Source organism: Macaca fascicularis, chromosome 11, assembly GCF_037993035.2.
Source record: "Macaca fascicularis isolate 582-1 chromosome 11, T2T-MFA8v1.1".
Lineage (NCBI taxonomy): Eukaryota > Metazoa > Chordata > Mammalia > Primates > Cercopithecidae > Macaca > Macaca fascicularis.
This window is the reverse complement of record NC_088385.1, coordinates 92,462,772-92,476,385: the sequence shown is the minus strand read 5'-3', so window position 1 is coordinate 92,476,385 and position 13,614 is coordinate 92,462,772. Positions and strand designations below refer to the sequence as shown.

At 37.5% G+C, this 13,614-nt stretch overlaps 1 protein-coding gene and 1 pseudogene across 1 annotated transcript; one reads left to right on the top strand and one right to left on the bottom strand.

Moving 5' to 3' along the window:
• Window positions 1–878: 878 nt before the first annotated feature.
• LOC123567697 (endogenous retrovirus group K member 19 Rec protein-like) lies at window positions 879–3,955 on the top strand. The gene is made up of 2 exons (XM_045366837.2): window positions 879–1,262; window positions 3,899–3,955. The coding sequence occupies exons 1-2, from the start codon at window positions 1,002–1,004 to the stop codon at window positions 3,953–3,955; spliced, it is 318 nt and encodes a 105-aa protein (XP_045222772.2). The 5' UTR covers window positions 879–1,001.
• Window positions 3,956–11,301: 7,346 nt separating this feature from the next.
• Window positions 11,302–11,674, bottom strand: LOC102141685 (p53 and DNA damage-regulated protein 1 pseudogene; annotated as a pseudogene).
• Between the last annotated feature and the right edge of the window lie 1,940 nt (window positions 11,675–13,614).

Here is a 13,614-nt window from a genome sequence, read left to right as displayed (position 1 = left end):
CCATGTTTCTAGTGTTATCTCAGCAGTTTACTACTGTTGTTTATTATTTCATGCAGGGCTTATCGTAGGAGCAGGGAAATTTCTCAGTTCTCTTATTCCAGTCTCAGTCTTAGGTAAGCCCTGTGCATTTACCCTTCCAGGATGGGGCTTTCTGAGCATTCCTTATATCTCCCAGCAACTCACCCTTCCCAGTCCCCTGCCAACCAGAACTCTGCCTTGTAAGGATGAGGAGGTTCTAGGCCAAGAGTGCATTTCCTGTCTGCTCCCAGTAGCTTTGCTTTGCATTACTGAAAAAATATAAAACCCTGAGCATTCTTGCCTCTGCCAAGAGTCTTGGTTTCAGGTCTGTTCTCCAGCAGCAGCATTTGCATACTGCAGTCCCATTTGCATACCTGCACCACTGACGGTGGGGGTGGGGCTTGTCAGGTTCCTTTCTCTGACCCCAGTCTTTCTCACATGCACCCAGAGGAGGCCCACTGCTCAGACAAGAAAACTCTTTTCATGGCAAACAGGTTTTCAGTAAACAATAGTGGGAGTTCCAGAAAAAATTAAAACTGACAATGGACCAGGATACTGTAGTAAAGTTTTCCAAAAATTCTTAAATCAGTGGAAAATTACACATACAACAGGAATTTCTTATAATTCCCAAGGACAGGCCATAGTTGAAAGAACTAATAGAACACTCAAAACTCAGTTAATTAAACAAAAAGAAGGGGGAGACAGTAAGGAGTGTACCACTCCTCAGCTGCAACTTAATCTAGTACTCTATACTTTAAATTTTTTAAACATTTATAGAAATCAGACTACTACTTCTGCAGAACAACATCTTACTGGTAAAAAGAACAACCCACATGAAGGAAAACTGGTTTGGTGGGAAGACAACAAAAATAAGACATGGGAAATAGGGAAGGTGATAACCTGGGGAAGAGGTTTTGCTTGTGTTTCACCAGGAGAAAATCAGCTTCCTGTTTGGATATCCACTAAACATTTGAAGTTCTACAATGAACCCATCGGAGATGCAAAGAAAAGCACCTCCACGGAGATGGAAACACCACAGTCGAGCAACATTGACTCGCAAGATGAACCGAGTGGTGATACCAGAAGAACAGATGAAGTCGCCACGCACCAAGAAGGCGGAGCTGCCAATCTGGGCACAGTTAAAGAAGCTGACACCATTAGCTGGAAAAAGCCTAGCTAGCACAAAGGTGACACAAATCCCAGAAAATACGCTGCTTGCACCTTTAATGATTGTATCAACGGTGGTAAGTCTCCCCATGCCTGCAGGAGCAGCTGCAGCTAATTATACCTACTGGGCCTATGTGCCTTTCTAGCTCTTCATTTGGGCAGTCACATGGATGGATAATCCTATTGAAGTATATGTTAATAATAGTGTGTGGGTACCTGGTCCCACAGATGATCGTTGCCCTGCCAAACCGGAGGAAGAAGGAATGATGATAAATATTTCCATTGGGTATTGTTATCCTCCTGTTTGCCTAGGGAGAGCACCAGGATGTTTAATGCCTGCAATCCAAAATTGGTTGGTAGAAGTACCTACTCTCAGTCCCACCAGTAGATTTACTTATCACATGGTAAGCAGAATGTCACTCAAACCACAGGTAAACTATTTACAAGACTTTTCTTATCAAAGATCATTAAAATTTAGGCCAAAAGGGAAACTTTGCCCCAAGGAGATTCCCAAAGAATCAAAAGATTTAGTTTGGGAAGAATGTGTGGCCTATAGTGCAGTGATATTACAAAACAATACATTCGGAACTGTTATAGATTGGGCACCTCTAGGTCAATTCTACCACAATTGCACAGGACAAACACAATTCTGTCCCAGTGCACAAGTGAGTCCAACTGTTGATAGTGACTTAACAGAAAGTTTAGACGAACATAAGCACAAAAAATTACAGTCTTTCTACCCTTGGAAATGGGGAGAAAAGGGAATCTCTACTCCAAGACCAAAAATAATAAGTCCTGTTTTCTAAGCTTCATACCGCCTTAGAATTTGGTCTGGAAATCAAACTATAGAAACAAGAGATTATAAGCCATTTTATTCTATCAACCTAAATTCCAGTCTAACAGTTCCTTTACAAAGTTGTGTAAAGCCCCCTTATATGTTAGTCGTAGGAAATATAGTTATTAAACCAGACTCCCAAACTATAACTTGTGAAAATTGCAGATTGTTTACTTGCATTGATTCGACTTTTGATTGGCAGCACTGTATTCTGCTAGTGAGAGCAAGAGAAGGCATGTGGATTCCTGTGTCCATGGACCGACCATGGGAGGCCTCGCCACCCATCCATATTTTGACTGAAGTGTTAAAAGGCGTTTTAAATAGATCCAAAAAATTCATTTTTACTTTAATTGCAGTGATTATGGGATTAATTGCAGTCACAGCTACAGCCACTGTGGCAGGAGTTGCATTGCACTCTTCTGTTCAGACAGTAAGCTTTGTTGACAATTGGCAAAAGAATTCCACAAGATTGTGGAATTCACAATCTGGTGTCAATCAAAAATTGGCAAATCAAATTAATGATCTTAGACAAACTGCCATTTGGATGGGAGAAAGACTCATGAGCTTGGAACATCATTTCCAGTTACAGTGTGACTGGAATACGTCAGATTTTTGTATTACACCCCGAGTTTATAATGAGTCTGAACATCACTGGTACATGCTTAGATGCCATCTACAGGGAAGAGAAGCTAATCTCACTTTAGACATTTCTAAATTAAAAGAAGAAATTTTTGAAGCCTCTCAAAGTCACTTAAATAAATGGCAAAAAATCTTTATGGATTAAACCCCATGACTTGGATTAAGTCTGTTGGGAACTCTACTGCAGTAAATTCTGGAATTATGTGTCTCTGTTTAATCGGCTTGTTTTTAGTGTGCCAGACCAGTCAAAGAATCCTGTGTCAAAATCCAGAGAAGGAACAAGCCTTCATCGCCATGGCACATTTATATAAAAGGAAAGGGAGAGAGGATGTTGCGGGAAGTCAGGGACCTTGAACAGAGGGACTGGCTGAAGCCACGGCAGAAAAACATAAAATGTGAAGATTGCATGGACATTTATTAGTTCTCCCAAATTAATACTTTTATAATTTCCTATGTCTGTCTTTAATCTCTTAATCCCATCATCTTCTTTGTAAGCTGAGGAGGATATATGTCACCTCAGGACCCTGTGATGATTGCGTTAACTGCACAAATTGTTTGTAGAGCATGTGTGTTTGAACAATATGAAATCTGAGCATCTTGAAAAAAGAACAGGATAACAGCGATGTTCAAGGAACAAGGGAGGTAACCTTGAACTGGCCGCCAGTGAGCCGGATGGAACAGAGCCATGTTTCTCCTCTTTTTAAATGCAAACGGGAGAAATATCACTGAATTCTTTTTCTCAGCAAGGAACATCCCTGAGAAAGAGAATGTGCTCTGAAGGTAGGCCTATAAACGACCCCCTTGGAAGCGTGCCGCCTTTTACGGTCGAAGCCAGAAGGGATGAAATAAGCCCCGGTCGCCTGTAGCGCTCCCAGGCTTATGAGGATGAGGAAATTCCCGCCTAATAAATTTTGGTCAGACAGGCTGTCTGCTCTCAAACCCCATTTCCTGATAAGATGTTATCAATGACAATGCGTGCATGAAATTTCATTAGCAATTTTATTTTTAATTTTAATTTTAACGCCATCCTGTGATCTCATCCTGCTTCCATTTGCTTTGTGATATTTTATTACTTTGTGAAGTATGTGATCTCTGTGTTGGTACCAGAGACTGAGGCAATGGCAGGAGTTGCTGATGGCCTCACAAATCTTAACCCTGTCACTTCAGTTAAGACCATCTAAAGTACTACTATTGTAAATTTCATATTAATCCTTGCGTGCCTGTTCCGTCTGCTGTTAGTCTGCAGGTATACCCAACAGTTCCAAAGAGACAGTGACCATCGAGAACGAGCCATGATGACAATGGTGGTTTTGTTGAAAAGAAAAGGGGGAAATGTGGGGAAAAAAAGAACAATCAGACTGTTACTGTGTCTATATAGAAAGAAGTAGACATAAGAGACTCTATTTTGTTCTGTATTTGAGATGCTGTTCATCTGTAACCCTACCCCCAACCTTGTCCTTGCAAGAGACATGTGCTGTGGTGACTCAAGGTTTAATGGATTTTGGGCTGTGTAGGGTGTGCTTTGTTAAACAAGTGCCTGAAGGCAGTATGCTGGTTAAAAGTCATCACCATTCTCTTAATCTCAAGTACCCAGGGACACATACACTGCCAAAGGTCGCAGGGACCTCTGCCTAGGAAAGCTAGGTATTGTCCAAGGTTTCTCCCCATGTGATAGTCTGAAATATGGCCTTATGGGAAAGGAAAGACCTGATCGTCCCCCAGCCTGATACCCGTGAAGGTCTGTGCTGAGGAGAACTAGTGTAAGAGGAAAGAAGGCCTCTTGGCAGTTGAGATAGAGAAAAGCATCTGTCTCCTGCCTGTCCCTGGGCAATTGAACATCTGGGTGTAAAACCCGATTGTATGTTCTGTTTACTGAGAAAGGAGAAAACCGCCTTAGGGTGAAAGGTGGGACTTGCTAGCACAATGCTGCTCTTTATGCACTAAAAAGGTTTATGGAGATGTTTGCATATGCATATCAAGGCACAGCACTTTTCCTTAAACTTAAGTCACAGAGATCTTTATTCATATGTCTTACTGCTGACCTTCTCCCTACGATGATCCTATTATCCTGCCACTTCCTTTTTTCTAAGACGGTAAAGATAATGATCAATAAATACTGAGGGAACTCAGAGACGGGTACCGGTGCGGGTCCTCTGTATGCTGAGCGCCGGTCCCCTGGGCCACTTTTTCTTTCTCTATACTTTGTCTCTGTGTCTCATTTCTTTTCTCAAGTCTCTCGTTCCACCTAACGAGAAACGCCCGCAGGTGTGGAGGGGCAGGCCACCCCTTTAACAATCTCATTTAGTATCATCACCAACTTTATAAAGTAGGCATTATCATTCTAACCTTAAGTTCAGTAAGCAAACACAGACAGGGCAGGGCAGGGTATATAGACATGTGAACTCTATAGTAAAAAGTATAGGGTGTTACTCTGAGAAGGGCCCCACACTTACACTCCCACAACACAAATTTACCTATGTAGCAAAGCTGCACTTGTACCCCAAACTTAAAGTATGAGTTTTAAAAGAAGAAATATCAACAATACATTTTTTAAAAAGGATCTGCTATTGCCACCTAGAAATTCCTAATACTTTTATTTTTGAATTACAAGCAATGTCTATGAGATACAGAGCATGCCAGTAAGCAGTGGAGATTGGCCTCAGGGTGTCCCTGCAAGTGCAGGCTCAGAATTTTGAGCCTTAGGCTTTACACAATTGGCCTGGTGCCCCAACACACAGGTATAGGCTTCAGGGCAGTTCAGCGGGTATTCTGGGGTCCCAAGAAAACCAGGTGGCACGTGGGTCCAGATTAGGAGCCATGGTGAGACGCAGTAGAGGTGGCAGTAGTGGTTCTGGCCACAAGAGAGAAGCGAGGCTCCATGTATCAGCAGCACTAGGCCCCATGGAGAGACTATGGCTGGACCTTCCATCCCCAGAGCCCATCCTTGTGGCTTGTGCACAAATAATAACTCTCTAAAGTGAGGGCTGGACAAGAACTGTTAATGCACAGGCAGTATATTGTGTCAGCAAATAATTAAAAACTAAAACTTACACATAAACGTTGCCATAAAACATACCGGGAAGTGTCTAGAATTCTTCAAAGTGTTCAGAATATCCAGTTTTGAAAACTGCTGCAATATTGGAAAGCAGGTATCAACAGTCTTAAAAATAAAAATTAAATTTAAAGATCACCATATTGAACAGAAAAGAACATGATTTCCATATGAATCTTCAGATAAACTAAATTCTCAGGATAACCTACAATTAATCTTTAAAAATTCATTAAAATTTCAGATGTTTTCTTCTCAGTATGTTTGTCAGCTGCTTTTTCCTCTCACACTCTGCTAAAGGAAAAATAGTTTGCATGTCCACTGTCTTTTTGGAATAAAGATAACTTTAAAATTAATAAGAAAAGCAACTCTAAAATTAAATTTTCTCTCCTAATTGAAGATACAAAGATAAAAATGCATTACCAGGTATTTTGAATTATATATATATATATATATATATATATATATATATATAAAATGAATCAATTTTTAGTTTCTTAAATTGATTCTACAAGTTACAGGGAATGTCTGAAGAAGTGTTAAAATAATATTGTGTAAGTTTAAATTTGAAATTAAACTCAGAATACATAAAATTTATTTGTATTAGGTCATAAATACACAGCTTTAGTAGTTTACCAAAAATACTCTTCTCAAAATAGAAAATTATCTGCGGTCTTGCATTTCTCAAGAGCAATTGATGTCACTTTCACATATATTTTTAGAAAATTGAAGTATAAGTTTTGATGACTTAATGAACAAATTTGCAGTAGTGATCCAGAAAAATCTTATGATTAATCAAGATACCACATTAATAAAGTATTAAAAGATATTGACATTTTTGATGATACAGAATCCTGGTGAGTGAATATGTTCCCTGATGTCCCTAGATACCAATGTCTCAATCTTTAAAACTTTGACTCTGTTCAATTTAAATCTGTTTTTCAATATTTTGTTTATCTTTCACTATTTGTTGTATTACATAAATTTATGACACCAAAATGTTTTTCATTTGTAAATTTATGTTTTTATTCATGTATCATGATTATCCATTACATTTTGTAATTAATAACTTTTTAAAAACTTTAATTTTTAGTTACATTTAATAGCACTTTTTTCTTGCATTTCTTATGAGGTAGCCCGCATTATCCTTTCACAGTAGGCCTCACAAATTTTGCAGCTAGTCAAGCATATAGAAAAGTAAACAGCATAAAAACTCATAACTAGCAAATAAAGCAGTCAGTATTTCAACTCAGAAAGTCTGGCCCCAAATCTCTGAATCACTAGGCTATGTATACAATTTCTACATTAAGGAATCAAAGCCCAGGAGGGCAAATGGAGTGTAGGACATGATCAATAAGTAATAATCCAGATAGAAGGGAGGACTATTACTCATTGGACAATCCCAGTATGGTCTCCTGGAGCTGGAGTTACTGTTACCATGAATAACTAGATGATATTAATAAGCACAAGATAATACAATTTTAAAGAACTTGTATTAGTTTGTTAGAGCTGCTTTAGCAAAGTTCCACAACTTCGGTGACTTAACCAAGAGAAACGTAGTTTTCATAGTTCTGAAGATTAGGAGTCAGAGAAAAGGTAAAGGCAGGGTCAGTTTCTTCTGAGGGCTGTGAGGGAAGGATCTGTTAAACGACTGTTTTCTTGACTTATACATGGATGTCTTCTCTCAGCGTCTTCACGGTTTTTTTCTGTATATATCTCAGTGTCCAAATTTTCCCTTTTTAAATAGATATCAATCATATTGGATTAGGGGACACCTTAATGACTTTATTTTAACTTAATATCCTCTATAAAGACTCTAAGTACCATTGTGAGGTACTAAGGAGTTAGGACTCCAGTATATGAATTTGGGGGGACACAGTTCAACCCATAACAATGCTATATGTTTTAAAGTGTTTTCACAGTGTGCTTTTATTTTTGCCTAAAGTAGGACTAAATGAAATGAATAAATACAAAGGAAAATATAATAATTTCTACATTGAATAAAAAGACACCGATGTCTTCAATTATATGCAATGACGGTGAATATGTTTCTTAATGTCCCTAGATACTAAGACATATTTCAGTCTTTAGGGCATTGATTCTGTTCAATTTAAATCTATTTTTCAGTATATCACTAATATTAATCAAATTCAGTATTTTGTAACAATAGCATGTCCTCCACTAGAAAAATAATTTAAAAATTAAATTCTATTGCAGAAGATTGCCTTAGGTGAAAAAAAGCAACACTAAAAATTGGGGGGAAAATATACATATTTTTTCTGAATATATATATTTTGTATGTACATATATATGTCTCTCTCGCTCTCTGGAAAATTATGGAATAGTGAGAGAAATGGTGTCACTGAAAACAAATTGGCAGCAACTAAGATAGATTGAGGAACAATAAATACTCAAGAACAGCCATATTTTATTATTTTAAAAATCAGAAAAGGAAAAATATAAAAATAAAGTTTTCTTAAAGTAAGAAAAACAGCATTTTTTTTTTGTTTCAGAATATCTTCAGAAAGCAGCCACTTTCTAGAGCTATAAATGAACCATGGAGATAGGTCATAGTGTTCAGCTGTGTAAAGTAAGGCACAGGTAAGGAGATCCAGTAGGCTGTAAAAGTAACAATATTCATGACTTACTGTCTTTTATATTTTATATCGTACTTGCACTGTTATATAATTTCTAGGGACTTTCAGAGGAATTGTAGTAGCTGCAATGAATTATTTATCTGCACATGAAACCAAAACAAAACAAAAAATGCAGTTAGTCCGTGTTCTCAACTATGCATTCGAGGGAGAAGTGTTGTAAATCTACAGAAGAAAATCTCCTAAAGCTAAGGTTTTGTGTTGAAGTAGGAAATGTTCCTAATGCTTCAGAGGACAATTACTTGGGTGCAGCTTTTGTTTCTGCTCTGTATATTTGAAATAGAAGTTTAAAGTGCCTATACTTTTAAAAAGAGAGTAACTTTCACAGTATCCTTATACTCTTAAGTTTAAAAGGTTACTTATTTTGTTTCCCAGTGCCATATCTAATTAGGAACAACATTGATGTTAAGAAACTTAGATTAATATTTACTAACCTAAATATTAGTAAAAATTCTTAGACTTTCAAATAAGGCATTTTTTCCTCTTATATTTCTCAGTTTATTGTATGAAGAAAATGGCAAGTAACATTTAGATTATGAAAAGGGAACCTGGAGCATTTATTCAATAATCAGTATACAGTAGTACAACTACAACTACAAACCAATAAATTATGCAGTTTAATTCAGCAAGTGCTTTTCTAAGTTACAATTAATCCTATAATGGGAATAGAAAGTTTAAAAAAGGAAAAAAATATTGTGAATTTACAGATTATATTTTATTTTAGGAGAAACTAGTGTTCAGTTATTTCTACCCTACCATACACAGTAGAGCAGCAGAGTGAGCACACTGGTTTTGCATGACAGTTGTGGTAGGCAGAATTCTAAGATGGTCTTCATGATCCCTACCCTTAGTATCCAATTCTGTGCATAAGCTTCTCTCTTTGTTTGCAGACAGAAACGTTACCTTGCTTTTAACCAAGAATATGGCAAAGTAAAGGAATTTTGCAGACATAAGGTTTCTAATCAAAAGGAAGATCATCCTGGGAGGACCTGACATAACCAAATAAGCCTCTTAAAAGAAGAACCAGACATTCCCTGAAAGAAGAGATGAAGCAGTAGGGCTTCTTGCCTGCTGGTCTTAAAGAAGAAACAGTCATTTTCTGAACTACCTATGCAGAAGGCTAGGAACTGTGAGCATCAGTCTCACAAATACAAGGAATTGAATTCTTCAAACAACTTGCATGGTTTTGGAAGAGGACCTCAAGCTCCAGATGAGAATGCAATCCTGGTCACCTTTATTGCAGCCTTTTGAGATCAACATGAGGACACACTTAAGCTGTGCCCAGACTCCCGACCCATGCAAACTTTAAGGTAATAATATATATTGTTTTAAGCCACTATTTGAAGTAATTTTTATACAGCAATAGAGAACTAACATATGTAACAGTCATGAAATGTGCTAAAACATAACTGCACAGAGGTCATCAGAAAAATGTTATTGGTCATAGCCTTTATATGGATCTTACAGTCTAAATGTTTCAATATTTATTTTCAGTTGCTTACACAAATATAATCACACACACACACAGACACACACATACAGGTACACATACATATGTATACCTGAGAAACACTAAAGTGAAAAATTAATCGCATTTACGTAACAGTTGTTAAATTACTAAATCCAGCATAGCCTGGCTTCGGGTAAGGTTTATCCCAGCATTTGTAAGTATCACAACTTGTAGGCACTTGCCCATTTTAAAAACATGACTATCAGTATGCTTCCTGTTCTACTTTAGGTCACATGGCATGACTTCAAGATAAAACATAACTCTGTAATTCTATATAAATAGTAGGCTAACTGTTGATAGAAGATTTTTGAAGTTTAGATAGATTAAAACCATAAAAACCAAGAAAAATTTCATGTTCTTTATATTAATAGAGAATAATTTATCAGAGTAGAAAGACTATTATCATTTACAGAGATGCAAAAATCACGAAACAAACTTAGTTTAATAGTAGGTTTTAAATAGAAAGATAAAATATGACATGAAGTTTTAGGTATGTATTTATATTACTTTTATAATCAAAGTTGAACAAGTATTTCCATGTGTATTTGACTTTTCTTTTTCTTTTCTTTTCTTTCTTTTTTTTTTTTTTTTTTTTTTCTGTCCTGACAGCACATTCACACTGGGACCTCAGACCACTAAAGGCAGAAGGTACTCTGAGCAGTCAGAGCTGGCCAGGCCCTGCTTTTAGAGGTGGTGGGGTGGCATTCTTGACACGTGTTGTATGCCCAGGGGCAGCACACCCACTCACTCATCCCTGGTGCAGGACTCTGCAACACCCTCCTGACCAAAGAGCGGCCACAGAGGGCTAATAAGCAGCATCTACTCTTGGAATAAAGCAGGAAAAAAAGGGGCAAAAATGGAGGCAATGGGGAGAAATGTGTGTGTCCGCCCATGGAAGGTTGTGGTGAACCACAAAGCACCACGATTCTATCCTTTACTCAGAAACCACCTGTGAGCCTCCTGCTTTATTCCAATTCCATTACACCTGCCTGAAATTGTCTCTCCCCTTTCTAAGAGGAACGCTGGAACAAAGCTTCCATTGTCCCTCTCCCTTCCTCCCTGCTCAGGGGCCATGTGAACAGCAGGTCATTGTTGAGTAGTACCTGTTGCAGTCATTCTCACACCCCCCAGCCACTGCCACACCCACCCACTGGTGACTGCCAGGGCCTGTCAATAGATCTTATGTCCACTGAGCCCTGGTGGTGAGGTCCAGCAGCCACCGACAGGTTGAGTGTTCCCTCCTGCCATCAAAGAGCACCCAAGTACTTCAGACAAAGAGGCTTCATACGGGAGTTATGGCCAGATTCTTTACACCTGACCCCTTACAGGAGAGCCTGTCCTTACAGGCATCAAAGTTGGAGGGTCTTGGGTCCTCCATGACCCCAGGAAGAGGAGTTGGTCACTGGTGCCCTATCTTGATTCTTGTGTCTCATCCTTTCAAGAAGAACTTGAGAGTTTTAAGTTCACCTTGATTGAAGGGGTTCAAGTTAAAACTCTTCGGCTCTGGTTTGCCTTGGGCCTCATTGTTTTTGGATTATTTCTATATCTTTATCCAGATGATCCTGATTTTTCTTAATCATTTCCTTCACCTGAGGATGAGGCATCTTGACAAACATGTTCCTGAAGCAAGCCACATCTTCAGAGAGGCTGAGACCATTCTGCAGGGCTCTCAGGCCCTCTGGGTTTTTATTCCTTTTGGTGTCCACATCCACGACCTGCTGCTTGTCCACCAGCGCCTCCTCCACAAGCTCCTCCACCTTGAACTGGTACCACAGAATTTGCTCTGCATCAGGTGACAGCATGGCACCCACCAACTCGGGTGCACAACCCCTCATTTGATCTTTCAATGCTGGAAGAAACTGCTCCATCAAGTAACTAAAATACTGTACTGTGTTTTGAAATTAACATCTTGCCACCAGCAATCTTATGTGTATATATTTAACTTTAAATTAAAGTCAAATAGGACCTAAATGTGATTTGTTTCACCCTTAATAAAAGTTTCAATATTCCAAAGGTGATCTAGTCATCTTGGAGCTTAATGAATGTTCTCCCCATTGCCAGGCAGGGATAAGATGCCACTTCTACCTTAAAACTCTTCTAGGAGTTTTATAATTTTGCATTTTGCATTTAGGTCTATGATCTATTTTCAGTTAATTTTGGGAAGAGTGTAAGGTCCGTACCTAGATTCTTTTTTTTTTTTTTCACATGTGGAAGTCCAGTTGTTCCAGAACCATTTGTTAAAAAGATTTCTCTTTTATCGTTGTATTGTTTTTGTTCCATTGTCAGTGATCAACTGACTGTATTTATATGGACCTATTTCTGGGTTCTATTTAAGGGAGTATTTATAAATATCATTTGAGACTCTTCTGTGAGGAAGACTTGACCAGCTTATCCTTCATTTATTCATTTAATTAATAATTTGGCCATATAAATATGTACTCCTGTATATTTATTTTATATTTTGAGTTATAATTCAATATTATCTTGCTTATTTTATTTTTAAAGTTATTCCAGTTTTGGCCATTGAAAGCTCTTTAAAATTGGTTCCTGTGTCACTTTGACATAACCTCATTCTCTATTGTTTGTTTGTTTTGAGTTTTTTCTTACTTTCTAGCACTATACGTATGATGTTCTTTTATTTTATTTTATTGCCTTAGTACCAGAATCTGCCATTTCTCCAAGGAGCCCTGGTTCGTTTAATTGGAAAATGGTAGTTATTTCCTTTTGTACATTGCTAATTTGTTTTATTAGAGGTAATTTATACCAAAAATTTCCCAAACCAGTTCTTTGTCCCTGAAACACTGTTAATAGAAGATTTTTTTTCCCTCTATATTCTATCGTAATAAATGTCCTGGCAGTCTACACTACTGCCCCCACAAAACAAAATAAAACGAAACTAAGCCTGGGCTTCATGATTGATTCTTCATGCTCTCTTAGGCCACATATAAAACAAACAAACAAACAAAAAACCAACACGTTTTCTTTATTATATTTTGCTGCCGTGGATGCTTATTTTGTCATTCTGCCTCAAAAATTGCCTTATTCCCGTGTATTTTCCATAATGAGGCAAAATTATGGTGAACTCTGGTATAAAGTTAATGAGGAAATCAAGAATAATTATTTCTACCTGTGTCACCATTGCCACCTGGCATCACTTCCTGCTTCCTCTCCAACTATCCAGCAGCATTGAATTATTTAAAGTCTCCCAGGAGTCTCATGCTCTCTCATCTCTTGTCTCCCCCTATGTTGTTCCCTCTGTTTGCAACACTTTTCTTTGACACTGACTCTATTAAATAGCATTCACTCTTCATGTTCAAATTTAAGTTTCACTTTTTTGCCCCACCATGAACTTATATTACAGTAGTAATCCAAAAAAGTAATTTATACAAACTTTGAAATGCATAGTTTCCATTAATAGAACAACCCATGTTTAATAAACAATATATATGTTAGAAGTCAAGAGAAAATAGAATTTTTTAAAAAATGAATCCTTTATGTACTTATAGTCCTTTAAATATTTTGTGTGTATTATTTTATTATGAAAGCTCTTTATAATATGAAGTAGAACTAAGTTTACTTTTCATTTGTCTCTTCTTATAAATATTGTATTCCCTGAGATAAATCAATAAATAAGAATATATAACTTATTAGTGATAATAATGATAATCATTTCTGGAAAATGACAGATAATCCTCTGAATTAAACCCCAAGTCTCATATAATATATCATCATCTAGCTAGTT

Bases quoted from the DNA above. Each gene is read 5' to 3' on its own strand.
- LOC123567697 (XM_045366837.2), top strand. From the start codon at position 1,002: ATGAACCCATCGGAGATGCAAAGAAAAGCACCTCCACGGAGATGGAAA. The intron at 1,263-3,898 runs GTAAGTCTCCCC...GTCTGCTGTTAG, and splicing joins TAATGATTGTATCAACGGTG to TCTGCAGGTATACCCAACAG.